The 20020-nt window shown below is 33.9% G+C and overlaps 2 protein-coding genes across 6 annotated transcripts; one reads left to right on the forward strand and one right to left on the reverse strand.

Moving 5' to 3' along the window:
* Positions 1-189: 189 nt before the first annotated feature.
* LOC117121289 (F-box/LRR-repeat protein 15-like) lies at positions 190-6184 on the reverse strand. Of its 2 annotated transcripts, none has more exons than XM_033266425.1 (4): positions 6037-6184; positions 3878-3915; positions 2906-3556; positions 190-2638 (listed from the first exon to the last, which is right to left on the reverse strand). In XM_033266425.1, coding segments are annotated over exons 2-4 (831 nt in total). In that variant the 5' UTR covers positions 3880-3915; positions 6037-6184; the 3' UTR covers positions 190-2460. The 2 variants fall into 2 exon arrangements, with proteins under 2 accessions (XP_033122316.1, XP_033122317.1); XM_033266426.1 differs by lacking the exon at positions 6037-6184 and adding an exon at positions 4486-4643.
* Positions 6185-6222: 38 nt separating this feature from the next.
* On the forward strand, positions 6223-19841 carry LOC117121288 (geranylgeranyl pyrophosphate synthase-like). 4 transcript variants are annotated; one of them, XM_033266421.1, is made up of 10 exons: positions 6223-6323; positions 9348-9416; positions 10203-10271; positions 11885-11970; positions 12641-12804; positions 14213-14314; positions 15011-15071; positions 16542-16788; positions 17467-17516; positions 18049-19841. In XM_033266421.1, the coding sequence occupies exons 2-10, from the start codon at positions 9396-9398 to the stop codon at positions 18134-18136; spliced, it is 888 nt and encodes a 295-aa protein (XP_033122312.1). In that variant the 5' UTR covers positions 6223-6323; positions 9348-9395; the 3' UTR covers positions 18137-19841. The 4 variants fall into 4 exon arrangements, with proteins under 4 accessions (XP_033122312.1, XP_033122311.1, XP_033122315.1 ...); XM_033266420.1 differs by having other exon boundaries at positions 6272-6392; XM_033266424.1 differs by lacking the exon at positions 6223-6323 and adding an exon at positions 6377-6396.
* Positions 19842-20020: the final 179 nt, after the last annotated feature.

Genomic DNA, 20020 nt, shown 5'->3' on the forward strand with positions numbered 1-20020 from the left:
ATATATATATATATATATATATAAAATCAGAGATGGAGTTATTTTTCCATTATTGTAAAAGAGTTGTATATACAGATGATAATACATTTATGAGAAAAATTGATTGCTGTCATTGTCAGATTTATTGTATTCTTCCATACCAAGTACAACATATGACCATTAACATAAATAAACACAGTAGGACTGACATATTTTTGGAACAAATTTATTAGGCACAAATATTTTGTGTACTGTGTAGACTTCATTAGCGTATACCATATTTGATACAACAGAGATACGTAGGTGACAAAAATTATTATGAAACAATACACTCACAAGTGTCATCAAAATTGATTTTGATAGGGGTAGAGTGGGTGCAGAGGTAACTTTACAGCACATCACAGTAGGGGATCCAGGCATTTGGTATAGAACGCCCAGAAAGTTAATTTTATAGATGGTGGGTCCAGACCACCTCAGCCCCACCGTGGTTGCGGCTGAAGTATGACATTTTATGTCTGTGCACTTCTAGATGACTGGAAATGGCACTCCTTAGCCTACAAATATGAATGCAATTTTCTTTTCCCCCAAATTTTTTTTTTAATTTTGAAAAATTTACGGGACCCAGGCTGGCTGCTGCCTCCCCAACCCAAATTTGTCTATGCAACATCTGCAGTTTGATCCCACATGATTATCAGCACATCCGGGTTGTCATACTTTTTGGACACTTTGAAATTAATATAATAAATACAAATTGAAATAATATATATAACAACTTTTTAGATAATTAGTATTAATAAATAATTAAAATCTACATTTTATATAAACAACTTGTAGATTATTTGAATTAAAACAAAAACAAAACTTTTAAAATTTAAAATTTGTAATAAAGTTAAGCACCTTGAAGCAGTTGTTTTCAGGGTCAACCTTGGGGGTCATGTTGTGAATTAAACTTATTCCAGTCACTGCTGACCACACTTCGCACCTTTGCGCGTTTCCTGAATAAGGAATTTCGGAGTAAACTCGGGACAGTCCATTAAAATCATTATACAGTATAAAATTGTTGAAAAACAAAGCAACCTCATCTCTCTAAGAGAGGGGAGCAGCCAGTGGCTCAAATAAGCGATGACGCCAGCAGGGGGCTGGGAGGATTTGTCTCCCCCTTGTGGAGGATTTGTCCCATACTAATCCATAAACTAATCCATACTAATCCAAACTCTCCCTGTGAACCCTACCTAGAACTGTTTTATTCCGGGCTGTCAACCGAGGCCCTGTCAAACCCCTTTCCAGCAAATTTCTGGTACCACCGCTGTCTCAAATGCCAGGATGACAAGAGGGGGAGCTGTGAGATGCAGAGTAATTGTGTGTAATATGGTATGGAACTTAAAAATTTTGGTCTTGATTTTAAGCAGTGGAAAGTTATTTCCATTATATAAATTTCTACCATGAGGTTGTCCAGATCATCAAAATGATTTGAGTAAGAGGCCCTTCTGAGGCAGTGGGCTGCTCTCCTTTCAAACAAGCATGTATCTAGGTAGCCTCTAGTCTAGCGCTGGAATGCCATTGTACTGTATATGATAAAAAACAAACAAAAAAACTCAAGGCTTGCCAATTAATGTTGGAGGGACAAATGATACCTAGATATGTTCCAATGGAATGAAATTTCACAGCACCTTGGACCTGGCATTGAGGACAAACAGTAGCCTAACTGGCAACATTTCATTTTTTTTTTTGTGGTGTGACATTCTGTTTCACAGGTACTTCATGGTAACCTGGGAATATGATGTTGGTGTGATGGCATTGCATGAATACTGAGGGTAGTCGTATCAACAATCTATTGTTTATCATATCAACAATAGTTCAAACAAGCTTGCTCTAAAAAAGGGATGTTGAACATCGGCGATAACATTATCCATAGAGTTGTACGACATACAGTAGACCCAAGTAGTTGATTTGTGACCATGCTGGAGACGAAGTGGTAACTGAGGTGGTCTGAGACTTAAAAGCAGCACAGAGACAATAAAGGCCATGCATTGCAAAGCAAAACAATGCCAATGCAGGACTGGATATTAGGGTTAGGTATGACCGAAGGAGAAATCACACAAAGAGGTGGATAGGCAGTTAGTGCAATATAGTATTGCTTTTTACTGACATAGCCGCCTGGCAAATAAGTGGTTGCAATACAGAGAGTGTTTAACAACACTGAAACGGACACCACTTCTATATAATGAGTATCTGGATTTCAGGATTTGTATCCTGTAGATGCCAAAAAACAAGAGAGGCGGCAACATACAATTATCAAACTTTGGTTTTGTGCTTTTGATTTCTGTTTCAGTTGATATGACACTTGGTAACAAATTTTTGTTAATGTGGTATGTAAATAGTGTTAAATATTTGAGATAGAAAAACAATAAAAATCATGACCCAAATATTCAGTAGATCAAGATTGCACCATTGTGCTACTGTAGTTATTATCAGACATAATTAAAGTGCAAGATTGATACGCATTCCCATAGCGCCGACAGCCTGTTGGAGTCGTTGCGGTGGCTTAGTATCAATCTTCACGCCCCGAACGCGTAATCGTGCCAGACTGGCCTCGTTTATAGCCTTGCAGTCGTTAACATGTAGTTCTTTAAGTTCTGGGCAGTTAGCTCCAAGGCTCCTGAGTAAAAAAAGAAATTAGAGTAACTTTCAATATTTATTGATAATACTAAACTCAAAAAATTTAACAGTCATATTGTAGTTTTATGTGCACATAAAAGATTTTAATGGTCATTATTAATCTAAAGTTAGCTGGCAAGCATATATTTTCGGGTGGGTTTATACCAGGGAAGTTCAAAACAATTTGATGATTAATAATTTAAATATTCAAATACTGTATGTCAATTGAAAATTCTGTACCAATTTATGAAAAAAAAAAACTCATTACCTTATGAATGGATTGGTAATCCTCCAACAACCCTCAATATCCAGATATTCTATCTTATTGTTCTGTAATATTTGTATTGATCTGTTAGTTATTCCATAGATCTTGGCTAGGGACAACCATTTCAGGTTTTTCTGCGTACTGCATATAACAAACACTGTATCATCAGTCAGCTCCCAACAAGCCGTCAAGTCCAGATGTGTCAATTTTCCACACTGTAACAATAACATCTCCAATATGGGTGACTGAAGCCAATGGCAGTTCTTCAGCAGCAGTGTATGTAACAGTTTACAGTTCACTGCGATCGCTTGTATCGTCACTCCTGATAAACTTAATCCATCTGACAAATCTATTGATTCTAAAAGTTGATTGCCTTCGATGACATGCAGAATATTTTCATCTTTCAACCACTTAAGTCCACCGAGTTTTAATTCCCGTAAGCATCTTGATTTTGTAATAGACTGGAAAGTTTCGACCGATATTTTGTTTTTGACACTGGATAGGTCTATAGACTGCAGACGCTCAAGATAAATGTCTACGATGTCTCGAAAGTCCTTGCAGATTTGACGAAGACGAAAGACTTCCTTCAAAGAAAAATATGACAGGATTCTCGCTATGATGACATCCTCCCATGGCAGATCTTCTATTAGTGACCTAAAATAAAAGTACAGAACTAGAAGCATTGATGTAATGTTGATTCTGTTTGAAAATGGTTTAATACCATATAATACAACTACTACTCTTTAAATTTATTGTCTCACAAACTTGGTTAATTGATGAATTTCTAACCATGTGTACAAGGTATTCTGTGTTATATTCTCTACTTTGTGTCTAATATACAGCATGCTAAAGTTACATACAGTAATTGTATTGATAGATGGATAGATAGTCACTTAAATTTATATTACAGAAAACTTAATACAATACTATTGTTTTGCAAGATTACAGTACTATCAATGTGGAATCGGAACCTACATTTATGTACGGATGATATTGCTACTTCATTCAACAATCTGCAAATAAGAAAATTCAAAAATAATTATTGAACTCAAATTCAAAACATCTTTACTACTTTATAATCAACTTACAGTATCTGGTCCTGAGGACTTACAAATGTCTACAATACTCAAATATGTCTTAAAAAACCCCAGAATTAAAATAATTATTAACATAGTATTTACTATGTCTATTTAAGCATAATAGGACAAGTACCATTGATTGTAATGAATACAGGTGAACCCGTACCCATGCCAATCTATACCCACAAACCGTACCCAAATTTTGGTCGACCCGTACACACAATTTTGGCTTACCCGTACACATCTTTAGTCAACCCGTACATGCCATTCATTATACAAACCCGTACCCAAGTTTGATGAATGATATTTTTACTATAATAAAACATTTTGCAAACTGTATTTATTACATAGTAATTATATTAAAATATATTATGAACACCAAGCTTAGGGGTTAGAATATATAATTACCTTTACCGAGCAAGCATTAAATCAAGAAATTCATGATCGCTAGCTAGACTAGGCCCCTATTATTAGGCCTACTAGAAGTAATAATATGATACTTACTTTTTTTATACTAGCTGGGCCTAGTTGCTAGTAGTAGATCCTTGTACTATATAATACATAATAGGCCTTTTTCACGAATCGGTAGACGTCTTGAAGTGATGACAAACATTGCGAATCAGCGGTGCGTAACCAACAGAAATAAGATAAGCTTTTGGGCAAATTTTTTGACATCATGTTATTTAAAAAATCATAACTCTATAACAGGGCGTCGTATCCAAAAAACTTTTCTAGCAAAATGTTCTTAAAAGACTAGTCTACACCATTATATGATTGAAAAAAAATTGAAAAATTTTTTTGACCTCTGAAATCAAGATTGAAAAATAAAAGCCTATCTCAGTAGTGTATTAAAATAGGTATATGCATTACAGTGCTGTAGTACTAGTAATACTCTGAACTAGCTTTGTTTTAGTTACCATATGAGAGTTTCCTGTGTTAAAAACATGATTTACTATACTATACCTCTTTATAAAACATAACCTGTATTTTGTAATAAGAGAAATATGTATATTAATGCTACTTGGAACAATAACAACATGAAAGTCCTATGCTACTGCACTGTAATGCATTGGCCTATTTTAATACACTACTAAGATAGGCTTTTCTTTTTCAATCTTGATTTCAGAGGTCAAACAAATTTTTCAATTTTTTTTCAATCATATAGTGGTGTAGACTGGTCTTTTAAGAACATTTTCCTGGAAACATTTTTTGGATACGACGCCCCGTTATGGAGTTATGATTTTTTAAAAAGCATGATGTCAGAAAATCAGCCCAAAAGCTTATCTTATTTCTGTTGGTTACGCACCGCTGATTCGCAATGTTTGTCATCACTTCAAGATCAGCGTGACCACTGCTTGGGTATTACCATAGAGAAAATAGAACTATCTTCTCTATGGTATTACCCAAGATCTTGGGTGCTTTGACTTGGTCTTGGGTTCTTGGGTATTCCATTCAAATCCTTGGGTATTTTATTTTTACTAAAGAAAATTAAATATTTTTGTCATAGAGGAAGAATTAAGAAGTAACAAAGTATATTTCAGTCCATTCAAGTAAGCAAAACTCAACGAAGTGCACATAACATTGTTAATTGACTGTTAATTGCTATAAACATGGGTTCACAATTGTTTATTTGTGATTTGTGTTGCCATTGATCTTACCTAATTAATGCATTACATAATAAAACTTGATCACTGATCTACTGATAACACTGGCCGACTGCGCGTTTTTTTCTATCTGTATCACCTCATGAATATTAATTTTAATAATTAACACAAATAACTACAATAAAAAATTGGTTTATAAATTGACCTAAAAGGGAAACTATACATGCGAAAAACACGTATTTTTCAAATTTTAATGCATTTTCAGGAAGCTTGGGTAATTTTGGACAATTTTTGCTGAATCTTGGGTAATTTCGACCCAGACCTTGGGTATATCAAAAATTGTGAGTGGTCACACTGTTCAAGATGTCTACCGATTCGTGAAAAAGGCCTATTCTAGCTAGCCTAGGTTAACTAGGATAACTAGCTAGGCCTCCTAGCTAGGGTAACTAACCTTGGAAGGAAGCCGGCTGCATTATATAAACTTGTGTTTACGCCTAGGCCTTATGTTTGCTTCTCTTATGTGTGTAAACAAAGAGTATATAAAAACCATAGAGATATAATAAGAATTTAAAAGCTCTATGATAAAAACAAACAAACTGTAGTAGTAGAGCGCCACATACGTCACGTACGACCGGTTCCACGTACACCACATGTAGAGGGCAGAATCACAATATTGATAAACCAAGAACGGGGAGGAATAAAATTCGTTGTGTTGTGTTGATGGGAAGACCTCTGTTGGTATGAAACTTACACGCTTACAAATTTTCTAAATACGACTATAAAAAAGCCCAAGGGTACACTGACAGAGTAGGTATAGCCTGCTGTTGTGTAATTATTGTTTAGGCATACTCATCCTCATCAATCAGAGACCGAGGTTTAAGCATGTGATCTGTTTTTGTTGTGATGATAAGCTAGTGAATAAGGAACACTCTGAATAAGGAAGTCTTGTTTATTTACTGACAAGATGACTCTTTCTCTTAATTTTATTTAGGCCTAGGCCCTATGCCTAGAGTCCTATGCGATTGCTATAAATATAAACATCAATAGGAATTGCTAAAATAACTATGATCTAGGCCTATTCAAATATGACTACTGTACTAGGCCTATTTAATATATGTATGAATTAGACTTACATGCCCAAACACATGACATACATACAGTAATATAGTAAATACTATTACATAGGTTGCCATAGGCCTAGTATTATTATAATATAATATTAGTACAGTATTATTAATGTAGGGACTAGGCATACAACATAGAATCCAGATTATAATTTGTATACAGTAATTGTCTAGATTCACTTTCATCATACATATTACAAACAAATCCCGTAGGCTAGTGTCTCAGGATTAGTGGCGTATCCGTATCTGGAGATCTTGAACTTGAAGTGGGGTACCGGGGGAGAGGCTTGATGATTATGTGAGGGGGGGGGGGCACTAGTTGCAAAATAAGGTGATTTGAGGTAAGTTTTAACTACTTGAACATGCTATTTTTGCTTCAGACTTTATAAATGGGGTCTGGATGGGGACTCAAGCTTTTTTCGTGGAGGGGAATATTTTAGGATCCTCAAACTCTGAGGTTTTTTGAAAGATCCAATTTAAGACAAGTTGATCTTTGCATCCAGTTCATCCTTCCTAGATCCATTTGTCTAAGCTTGAAGTATTACACAAACTGAACTGCAAAACCCAATGTTGTGCACATGATAATTATATCTTATGGAATCACTAAATTGGAAGCTTGTGGATAAACAATGGGAATATAATATTCTTGTAATGACACTTAAATGCTTATCAGGAACTGTTCCAGCATACTTAACACATTTTTACGAATTAATCGATGAATATCATAACATAAATACAAGAAGCAAATCAAAAAACACTTTGATCTCACCAAAAGGGCAGAATGATTTTGGAAAAAGAACATTTAAATACCGATCCGTTAATTTATGGAACAATTTATCATCAGATATCCGCAGTAATATTCATTCTATTTCCCTACAATCCTTTAAAAATCTAATTTAATTTACCAATTTTTTTTCTGCTTCTTATATTTATGTAACTTATATATTTCTTTATCCATTCTGTTTTTAATTTAAAGTAGTTTAAGATCATACCCTGGACCTCAGGGAAGAACAGTGTACTAATACTGACTGAGTATCCAGAATAAAGAAAGATTTCTATCTATCTATAGTTGGACCATCCAAAATTAAGATACGAGGTTTGACAATTTACATACAGTAGTCTACTGTCATTAGGATAAGTTTGATCGTCGCGAATTCATTTAATTTAATTCGAAACGTTCGATTTTCAGCTGTTTTCCTATTTTTTTGCACATTTCTCTTCATAACTTGACTTCTTCTTGTCAGATTTTTGCTACTGTTCTTTTTTATCCTATTCCAAATTTAATAACAGTTTTAGTAATCTTAATTTTAATCCATAAGATTGTCAAATCTCGTCGGAATTTTTAATTTTTTAACCATGGTTTTTCAAATTTTTCCGTGTAAAACCTACGGTTTTAGCAGAAATGTGGTGAACCGCCCAAAGTTTCCTTGTAGTAGCTCCGCTGATATTGGGCCGATTTTCGGCATTGTTGTGGCAACATGTAGCTTTATTTATTAACTACAACATATGTAAAAATCAATTTGATTGGTTAATAAATGACGTCAGACTTGTTATTTTTGTAAGAATCACTCTGTAGCAAGTCAGTTTAGAAGCCAATGCTTAAGAATGGCGAATGAGTATTCGGCCGTATTGTCGAGCAGAAGGAGCTTAACTTTGAAGTAAAAATTTAGAATGTTATTTGCATTAATCTTCAAATATTATTTTGATTTTTAGTTTGTGCATGTGTAGGTGAATGTATAGATATATTTTTAATGTATTTACATAACAAATATAGTAGTTATGACAGTGTATAAATGACAATATTCTGCTAGGCCCACGTATTCTCCTCGGCGAAGCTCCGGTTTCAGATCTGATAATCAGACCATAACATTTTCAATGTGTCATGCATGGTAGAAGTATCTGTAACAGGCACATTTGCACAATGTTAAAAAAATGTATACCTACTGAAGTATAATAATAATATTACCTTTTTGTTTATTATAAAGTACTATGAGCTTGCACCTACAACTTTCTCTACATTCACACAAACTAAATACCCCTATTTGGCAATGGTACAATTCGCACGCTTTAACAACCAGCCATTGAATTCGCTTCGACACAATAAGGGGATTATCAAACCCATACGCAAAGGCAATTTTTGATAAACTGGGTGATCAAAATTATCCTAATGTTATTTCAGGTTGGAAAGACTGTCCATACTTTATTCATATTTAACTGCATTAATTGTCCTATTTATTATAAGTAAAATTCAAAATATTTACAAAACCGCCAATGCTACTCTTGGGTGGTTGCTATGAGACCACCCATGTAAAACAAGCTGTATAATGTTCAATTTTTATTTTTATTTGATTGCTGCACAATGACATGGTGAGTTGGTGAAATACAAATAATGAAAAACTAAATCCTGAATGGAATCTCAAATGTACCGCAACTAAAAATAATTATGCAGGTACCTCTAATTTATTGTTTGCAATTGCACTGGATTAGGACATGCATGAGTAGGCACATTATGCTCAAGTTGACCCACATTTAATGGGCATGCTTTAATAGAACTTTAGCAAAACATGTAGATGTGATTACCTGTTACCTGATACTTTGATTGATACTTGGAGTAAAACCACATCTGTTTGTTTTGTAGTATAAAAGGCAACTCACAACTGAAATAAACAAATAGTTTTTGACTGAGATGGAATCTGAATTCAATGAGGTAACTATAAAAACATATTTTTCTATTGGCATTAGAAACAATTTCTATAGAGTACTAAAGTGTTAAGTCACGATACCATGCGATACTGCTCTGTTGCTATCGGCGACACAAAATTCGTTCAACCGGCGCCATTTTCCCTATTCACAAACCATTGATCCAAATTTCTAACGTAATTATTAAGAAATTGTATCTTAATTTCTCTTTGTAAATTTTAATTAGTTATTGTGTTCAATAACTAATATAATGCAAGCTTTTTGTGTTTTTAGTACATTTTGATGGTAAAATATTAGACTTTAAGATGCCTATTCCAGAAAGCATGCAGGCATTCAGGCATAATGAACGGTAACCAATGTCTGGTTAACAGAGGGCGCTACCTGGCGTTGTGATGACACGACTGTGGTACTCCTTTGTGTTTTTGCGTTGTGTTTTTGCATTATATCAAAATGAATGTGTAAAAGTTTGAAATGCTAGAATTCTGTGCTCTCCAGGGAAGGGTTTAGGGACTGGTCATCTTTTATTGTTAAATAACTAAACATAGAAATATTGAATGTCATGTTTCTTAACAGATACTGAGCACAAATCATACCATTGTTAGGTTTAATTGTATTACATCTAGGCCTATATGAAATTGGTGCCCCTTGTTTAAAAAAAATTCTAAACCCACCCCTTGTCTCTTAAATGTAAAAAATATTGAGTTGTTTTTTTTCCCCTTTTTATTCACATGATTTTTGTTGTTGATTGTCTTTGCAGACAGTAAACTAATGTACTGATAATTTTTTTTTTCAGGTTTTACTTGAACCATATAAATATTGTCTCAGAGTTCCAGGGAAAAGGATTCGAATGAAATTAATAAAAGTAAAGTTTTTAAACATTTTTTTTCTAATTAAAATATATAATAAACAATATTGTATCATGAAATTAATCAAGAGTGCATACATTTTTATATGAATTAATGGCTAACATTCATTTGTTTGGGGCATTTCTTGAATTTGATGCCAAGAAAATTTCCTCTGACACAGAGAAAGGCTATTCCATGTCTCTCCTTTCATATTCAAAATAAGCAAGGTTCAAAATGAAATCAAAATGTCTTACTTACAAGGTATGTGTAGGGTTATCTTGTTAGTTCCCTTGGTGTGGTGCATACAGTATACTATTTACTATCCATACAAACAGATTAATCTTGCATTGTACAGTATGTGGAAGCAGTTTGGCGCAGCGAGAACGGTTTGGTTTCCCAACCTTGTGGTTGGGGTTTCAATCCGTCGTTGTGCATTTCCCTTGTGTCCTTGAGCAAGGCACTTTATCTGCATTGCATCTCTCCACCCAGGAGTATAATGAGTACCTGGTGGGGTTGCCTGCTCCTGCACTGATTACCAGAATCAACACTTAAAGCATGTGGACCCAATGACCAGGGAAGAGAACTGCGCTTTATAACCTTCAGGAAGAGACGCATTAAAAAATGCCCTTACCAGTACCGGTACCGGTATACCATGCTTGCGGTAAATGCCAGACAGAGAAATATAGGTTAATCTTATAAAAATGAATGGACCTTTCTGAGTGCCAATCAAACTACTACCATAGCATTAACCAATTAAAACAGGGCCTTGGGACCTTAGCAACAATCTCCAAGGGGTGGGGCTTATGGCATTGGCCTACTTCATCGTATATTCATAATGTATCAAGTAAAGGTTTGTAGTATTCCTATGATAAAATCATTTTTTCATTAACCAATTTTGCATTTGTTATGAAAATATAAATTTAATAAAGTGTAAAATTAATACAAGGTAATTATCAAGTAATATTTAGACATACCCCAGTTAGTATTTTCTGTTAAATTTGTAATTAAAAAATAGATAAAGATATATCCATAGAGCTGGTGCATGTCAATGGCCAGAGTATATCAATAGAGATTTATGTCCATTAATCAATTAATTATATGACATATTAATAATATTAATATTAATAGGTAGTTTTCGCCACACGACGTTAACCTTAACTTTAACGTTAGTACCCAACATGCAACGCGATAGCTCTGCCCCAAAACAAATCGAAACATGCATGCGCAAACCCGTAACTAACGTACGTCGAGCACGTAAATCCTGAAATTAATGTACTCCAAAACGCAAGATGAATAAATTATGACGTCATACAAGTTTAACGTCGTGCGGCAAAAACTACCTATTGCTGTATTATTTTTTGTTTCTCACTACAGAAACTGGGGATAAGCTCCAGCCCTGTGAGCCCACAGGCTCGGCAAAGTTTTATTTATTTTTTTTTAAGGATTATATAAATATTGGGTCCATGCACCTAATGGCAGCAATCAAACCAGTTGGAAAGAGATAGTGAGGTGCGCAATGTCAGGAGACGAAAAGCTTTGTTAATGATGATGATGATAATGAATGAAACATTTTAAGATAACGATAAAATAACCATCATCATGTTTTTTAAATTTTTGCTTAAATTTGAAGGCATTTAATCACTGGCTTTGTATACCTGAGGACAAACTAGAAATCATTGCTGATGGAACACAGATGTTACATAATGCAAGTTTACTGTAAGTCAACATTTTTTGTCAAATGGTTCATTATACATTAAAGCCGTAACCCAACAAGAGGACACTAAGCTTTTTTTTATAACCCATGTCAGCATGGAATGATAATGATTTAAAAATATTATGTTATAAAATGCATTTGTGGCAGCGGTTGGCACAGCATTTGCATTTCAGTCTCTCAACCTGAAGGTTGGAGGTTTGAACCGTCACTGTGAATTTCGCTTGTGTCCCTGGGTAAGGCATTTTATCTACGCTTGTCTCTCTCCACTTAAGAGTATAAATGGGTACCTGGTAAGGTGACGTGGCATTGAATGTATTAGTCCCTATTGACATTAATTTTCAAGCATGACAGGGAATACTTTCCAGGTTGTGGAGGAGGTTGCATTTTGTGCTGGTTTGATTAAATGGATCCAATGACCATCGGTAATAATAACAATATTGCCAGTGCCTTGAATCCCTTAGCAAAAGGCTTGGTATAAATCCCTATATAATTATATTCATAGATAAATTACATTTTAAATGAGATAAATTTTAAGTGTACTAGCTGAGATATTTGATGTTGATATTTTTGGTTTAAAGTCTTAACGAAGCATACTGTAGTTCTATTCACAATATTTATGTAATATTCATATTTACCGTAAATTATTCACCTGTTTCATCTGTTTTCTTATAGAATTGATGACATAGAAGATAATTCTAGTCTAAGGCGAGGGCAACCTGTAGCCCATCATCTGTATGGTGTGCCACACACTATCAACACGGGAAACTACATATACTTTTTAGCCCTTCAAAAGATTCTAACTTTAGATCATCCTAACTGTTCTAAAATATTTGCAGGTTTGTATAAGAATTGTAACTTGTATTTTTGTGTAACATCATAATTTAAATTTTTTTTCTCAACAAAATGTAGTCTTGTATTTATGCAGAAACAGAGGAAGTTCTTGTACAAATACTGAACGAAAAATTAATTAATGTGTTTAATAATAATAATAATAATAATAATAATTATTATTATTTTTTTGTTTTTTAAACACATACGAATGCCATTGCTCGGTTACATTAAAAATTAATACAAAAAGAATAAAGCAACCCGTTAACTTTGGAATACAAATAAAAATACTGTAAATAACTATATAAATATAATAAGAGTTATTATATCTTTAAAGTATGTAGTATATTAATCTAAAAAAGAAAATACCTAAATTTGAAAAGTTTTCAAAATAAAAGATGGAAAATAGCAGCCAGAAAATTTGAAATATGTTATCTTTAATTTTTGCCTTTGGGTGTAAAGGATTATAGCATTAGTTCAACTACACTGTGCACGCTTCACTGCCATTGTTAATCCGTTTTTATGCTATATGCATGAATGATAACATTCTTGAAAGTTGTTGTGGTCCAAAGGTTGGGGATACACCCCAACTATTCTTTTGTATTGTATAATATGACAAACACACCAATGACACATTAGAAAGGCACATAAAAATATTGTAGTCTAAAAATAAATTAGAAATGTTTGTTGTGTTTTATTGTGTGTGGAAAAATAATATGTCAACTTGGTGGCGCCCTTTAAAACTTGTAAAAAGTGGAAGAACTTTGCCATTCTGCATAACAGCAAATGTGTTAATCACCTAAATAAACATAATAGGGAATTTGTTGATCAATAATAATAAAGTTTACCACCTTGTATTTGCGCCTTGAGCAAAGCCTCACTCTGTGTACACTGTACGCGGACTGTAAATCCCTTACTTCTGCTACTGTTGGAGGTAGTATGAGATAAGCAACCCATTTAGTTGTTTAAGGATTTTAAAAATTCCTTGAATATAATACCCCATTCAGACTAGCATCGCATTGCGATCGGTTGTAGCAATTGCGACACCCAATCGCAAAGTAAAATATTGTGTGAAATCTCACCAATAGTAGTCGATATGTAATCGATATCGCAATTGTTACCTGTTGCTATTGGGTGCTACAATCTTTATTACTCCCGATTACCACGGAATCTGATCGCAACGAATCACAACGAATTCCACAGGCACTGTTTGGCTGAGGTCAGGCAACATAGGCCTAGACACCGGAGGCCTAGGACCTAGAATGTAAAGTTTGTTTGTGTTGGTCTGAATGCGTTCGTTGATTGCGATCGGGAGTAATGAGTTTTGGATTACCACCGATTACATCGCAACCGATTGCAAGAGAGTGTAGTCTGAATAGGGTATTAGTGTTAGTTGTATATATTACACCTGTCTAGATCGTATGTGTGAACTCCATGAAGGACAAGGAATGGATATATGGTGGCGAGACACCAACACTTGTCCAACAGAAGATGCTTATAAGAAGATGGTGATAAAAAGTAAGATTCTAATCCATTTTAATAAAATAAGAGAGTGGTGGTGCAATAATTGTAAAACATACAAGTGTAATAAATAAACTGATGAATTTTAGTTTTTAATCAGGTGACGTACAGTATCTCCAAGACTTGAAATTGGGGAGGGTCTGGGGACTGATGGGGAAAGGTGAAATGGGGCTTGATAATTCAATGAGGGGGCATATCTAGAAGTCTTGAAGTTGTGAGGGGTTGGGGGCTGATAGGGAGTGGGGGTAGGTAGAATTGGGGGCTCAATAATTCAATATGGGAGGGGCAATATCTAGGAATCTTGAAATTTTGGGGCGGGATGGGGCTAATGAGGAAGGTGGAATGGGGTTTGATAATTCAATGAGGGGGCATATCTAGGAGTTTTGAAATTGTGGGGGTGAGGGCTGGGGCTGATGGGCCAAAAGGTGGAATGGGGGAATCGATAATTCAATGAGGGAGCGCTAGGTGGTAAGGTAATATGAGGTGATTTTCAATTGCTTTATAATGATTTTTTTTTGCTTGAGACATATTCAGTGAGGGGGTTGACTGGGGGAGATCTTTGGAGGAGTGCATTCCTCCTGCACATCCCCTAGATATGCCACTGTGTCTAATTAATTTAGCTTATCACATATATCTTCCTCAAGAAAACCCAACAAAACAGTGGTATTATCTTTATGTGCTTTCCTCACACAGAAACTGGTGGGCTGTTTAATTTATCTATTGACCTCATGCAGTTATTTAGTCAAGATAAAAGGTGAGTATTTAGCTTTATAAACAACAATAATCTCCTTAGTATTGTCATAAAATTCAAAAATATGTTAAGTCTGGCTTGTTTAACTAAAAACTAGAATTCGTAAGGTGCATACATTTTTCTTTTTTCATTTATTCAAGACCCAACAGTGTGTCAAACACCAAAAACATAAAAATACAATATGATATAAAAAATATATGCCTATGATTAAAAAAATACATAAAAGAGCATAAAAATTCATTTTTACATATTAAACATTAAAGGTAGAAATATTACAATTAAAAATATTGATATTTGTTGTGATGTTTCTGTTGTGAATGTGGATTTAATGGTTTATAATATTATTTCTTAATCTTAGCCTTACAATGAGATATTTAGAAATTTGAGTTTTTAGATTATAATGTTATTACTTTAGAATTATTTGAATCAGCATCTTGAGTTCCAGATTGTCCGCTGAACTGGGGAGATCTCTTGGTCCCCGGTTCCATTCTAATCGCTGCTTTCCTTGTATTTCAGCTAGAGCGCTGAAATGCAAGTTACGATAGTGCACATGAGATATTTAAGCTGTTACTGCCGTGTGCATTATGGCCCATGTGCATGTAAAAGAATGCAGTACACTATTCGGAAAAGAGTAGGGGATTGTCTCCTGGTGTGCTGTCCAATTACCACCAGAAAGATCCCACTGGAAATAAGTCTTCCTCAGATGTTTGTGGGTTATCCTTGGTGTTTACACTGAATAATCCATCCATCCAAGAAATGCATACTATCTTTCTAAAACTCAATTTTTCAGCACTTTATTGGGTCACCATCATTTGAATTTTTTAAATGAGCTCCAAATTCTCCAGAATAGGTTAGGAAGAATTATTCTTTCAGTCGACATTAAAACACCCATCAAGGATTTAATGAATGATTTAGGATGGAATAGGTTAAATGATAGGTGGAAGGAACACCTATTATTACTCACTTTTAAGTGCCGGAAAGGAATTGCCCCAACCTACCTATGTAACAAATTCATTTTTAATCAAAATAGCCACTCTCAGTGCACTAGGAATAAATCTAACAACACCTTCATGGAGGTAAAATGGAAACTCACTCAAGGCAAGAGAACATTCTTATTCCGTGCAACTAAGACTTGGAACGAACTTCCAAACCAAATTAAAATAGAATTAAATGATCTCCAACTTAAAAATTTCAAAAATTTGATCAAAACAGAAAACTAATTATATCTTTCTGACCACCCTCTGTTCTCTTGCCTTCTTTTTAATTCATTTGAATTGGTTCTTTTTTATTTTAGTTAAGTTTCTGTATATTTTTTTTATGTTTGTTTTTGTTCTACTTTTTTTGTTCATGTGATCCACTAGTGAGATCAGTGCTGCGTCACTGAAAGTGTTATCACGTTAAAGGCAGAATAAATAAATAAATTTCAGTTTCAATTTTGTATATAATTTACATTTGTTTTTTTGTCATTGACAGTGATTTGCATCCAGTATCTGAAGCTATTGGTCTCTTCTTTCAAATCAGGGACGATTATGCTAATTTGTGCTCATTAGAATATTCAAATGCTAAGACATTTTGTGAGGATTTGACGGAAGGGAAGTTTTCATATCCGATAATCCACGGAATACAAAAGGAGACCGATGGGGCCATAATCAGTAGTATATTAAGGCAAAGGACCGAGGATGTTGAAGTGAAGAAATTATGTGTAAAGAGGCTGCAAGAGGTCAGCTGAGAAATATTTTATGTATTTTATCAATTCAAATATTCCCAGTGTTTAGTAGAACTCCTATTAAAGGGACAACCTTGGGACCAATAAAAGTGTCCTCTTAATCGGGGTGTTCCCTGAATATGGGTTGGGCGTGTGTTAAAAAGATATACTGTACTTTCACTCGTTTCATGGCTGAAGCAGTGCCCCCTTAACAGGGGTGTCTCAAAGTAGGGGTTCTACCGTATTTATTACAGTATTCAGTTCTGTTATTATTTATTTTGTTAAAGTGTATGTATATATATATATATATATATATATATATATTTATTTAAATACACGTTTATTCTTTGTTGGTGTATTTGCAATTAAAGAAGGTAACCTAATAGTCAAAAATAACCACTAAAGTGGGAGTAATTGGCATACATCTTAACTGATAATAAATATTTTTCTTGTATTCTTACTGTCCAATGGAATGCATAATCCATATTTTATTTATAAAAAACAAAATAAAAAAAAACAAATAATAATAATTTGTGATAATAATGATATTGAATGATAATAGTTTTCTACTAAAATTATTAAATGAATAAACTGGTTAATAATAGTTGTTTATTTTAAATATATTTTTAAAATATGAAAAATAGTATTACAAACATTTTCTCTTTTTAATTAAGAATGCAATTTCTTTAATAGTTGGGCTCATTTGAATATACAAGAACGATTTTGGAGGAGCTAGAAGAAAGGTAAGATAAGCTTACTGAGTAGAGTTCAAATAGCTTGATGGCCTGCCAAGTGTAGGGACGGAATTAAATTATGTTGCTCGGGCCGACCTTCCGCTAAGCCCTCTCCTTGTTGCTAAGGGCCAACAAAAAAAATAACGTAAATGTATGTAAACACATGTACTTGTGAGACAAAATGTGTTTGTAGGATAAGAGCGTATTTCTTGCCCTGCTCTGATTGGTCAATTACGTTTGATTGACGCTTTGGAATTGATCATTCTTAGACCCTGATAGATAATGAGTTTTAGAATTTTTTTTTTTTTTAAATTAATTATTCATTAAATATGTGGGTAGTTTATATGCAGCAGTGAACCAGTTGATGCTTTTTTGTTCACTAGAAGTTATTCCCTTATGCCATTTTTGTTATTAACTTGTGTTTACTTTGGATAAAATATTTCCATCTAAGATACAGAGTATTGCAAACTACAAACTATTACAATTTGTTTAATATTAATTATTGCATTTGAATTATGATTTTTGATGTTTTTCTTTACAGAGTACTTGCAGAAATTGAATCATTAGGAGGCAATCCAGACCTTACAACCTTAATTAAACAGTTGTCTGTAGTATACAAACAACTTTGATCGTACGATAAATACTGAATTTATGGTGCACTGTAACTTATTTAGTAATCCTGAATGCTTGTTACATACATTTTACATATCTTAGACTTACTTATGTGGATACTGTATATAAATTCAGCCCAGAACATTGCCTTAAAATGTGACCAGTCTAATTAACTATGGATCAAATATTTTGATGCAGAATTAAACCATGAATGAATGAGTTTGGATGCCTGCGAGAGAAGTACACTTCGCTAGCCCCCAGTACTCAATCTGTGTTATTACCACCTCCAAAGAATGTTCACTGCCGTTTGTTTGTTAGCAAGATTACGCAAAAACTAAGGAATGGATCATCATAAGATTTTTTAATTTTCCACTGATAGTGGAATGGTACATAATAATCAAAGAAATTATAAAAGTTTGGGAAGGAAAGGTCAAAGACAAGGTCAATGTAGTGTAAAGTTTATTTATAAAAGAAAATAATGGAATCGTCCATACACGGCCTGCGTATTTGTCGGTATTCAGGCACAGAGGGGGAGGTGTGCGTGCACTCTATGTAGTGACTGCTCTAGTATGTCATTATCATCCTTGATTGCAATCAATTGCGCAATATTAATGCTTGAATCGTTCAACAGCCCTCTATAGGCTGTGCTGGACCGACTAGGCTTGTATTCAGACTGCATCTAATCTGATTAATTTTAACATTTAAAAAAAATATATACAAATTACATATCACAGTTCATTTACAAACTCTACATCCTAGGCTTTGAGCACTAACTGTAGTAATATTGCAGCGCTTCAATATTTATATGAAGACGGAAATAAATACATTAACCAATAAAAAGACAATAACCAAGACTAGTGTAGCGCAAGAACCAATCCAAAAGTGAGAATAGGCAAGTCATAGTGTAAACAGGACTTTAACCAATAGGTCTTTGTGTGGTCTAGCAGTATGGCTCTTGCCTTGATAGCAAGAGGTTGCAGATTCGAGTACGGTTTCTACAAGGTTGCTACGCAGCAATCTTGAAATGCTTGCTTTGCCTATGCTTATTTATATAGTTTTTAAGTGAATAATTTAGTTTTAAGCTCAACTTTTAATAACACTGATTTATTTTGTACAGTTTTCTGATATTTCTGCCACTCCTCTGACCGACATCAGCTACATAGGCCTACTATAATTATTAAGTTAATCTCCCATGGATTTAACCATTTAGTACTGTTCTATATACAACAGTACTTAGGGTATGATTGTGCAAATACACTTTTTTTAGCATTATTAAATCAAATAAATAATTTGTTTTATACTTTTTATGGCAATATCATGGACCTAACAGATTATTAAAATAGATCCCATATAGGAAATAAGGTGTTTTGTCATTACTAATAGCTTAAATGTAATATGTAGTAGCCTTATGGGAAAAATTATGCTTCCTTGTTTAGTAATTTATTGGTCAATTCACATTTTAACGAGATAGAGAAAATGTATTAATTGTTATATTAATTTTCTGTTTGAATTTATAATCTATCATTTTAAATCCAAAGATATATTACTTATAGATTTAAATGGTGCTATTCATCTAATCTGGAAAAATAAATACAGTAAATGGCAGCAGACATATTTCTTCCATGTACTTTATTTTCTTCTCCAACATTACTGTTATGAAATATGAATAACACAGTGACAAGAAGGAGGCGGCATCAGAATAAAACACATATTTCCTTAAAAAATATCAAATTATTGTTTCATGAACTTCATTAAATACCAACAAAAGTGGGCAGAGATTTATTCTTTGGTGATAAAGGTCAATTATTCATAATAGGATCAAAGTTCATCAATAATTCAACATTAAACAACTACACTACTAGATATCTTTTAAAAAGACTGTAGTCTAAAGCAAAATGTGG

The sequence above is a fragment of the Anneissia japonica genome, unplaced genomic scaffold (assembly GCF_011630105.1).
Source record: "Anneissia japonica isolate Jap-2015-1 unplaced genomic scaffold, ASM1163010v1 scaffold131_len961581_cov171, whole genome shotgun sequence".
NCBI lineage: Eukaryota > Metazoa > Echinodermata > Crinoidea > Comatulida > Comatulidae > Anneissia > Anneissia japonica.

Coding starts and splice junctions, on each gene's coding strand:
- LOC117121289 (XM_033266425.1), bottom strand. Junction 2,639..2,905: donor ATTACCAATCCATTCATAAG/GTAATGAGTTTT, acceptor TTTTTTACTCAG/GAGCCTTGGAGCTAACTGCC.
- LOC117121288 (XM_033266421.1), top strand. CDS start 9,396: ATGGAATCTGAATTCAATGAG. Junction 14,315..15,010: donor TAAGAAGATGGTGATAAAAA/GTAAGATTCTAA, acceptor TTCCTCACACAG/AAACTGGTGGGCTGTTTAAT. Junction 16,789..17,466: donor GTGTAAAGAGGCTGCAAGAG/GTCAGCTGAGAA, acceptor TTTCTTTAATAG/TTGGGCTCATTTGAATATAC.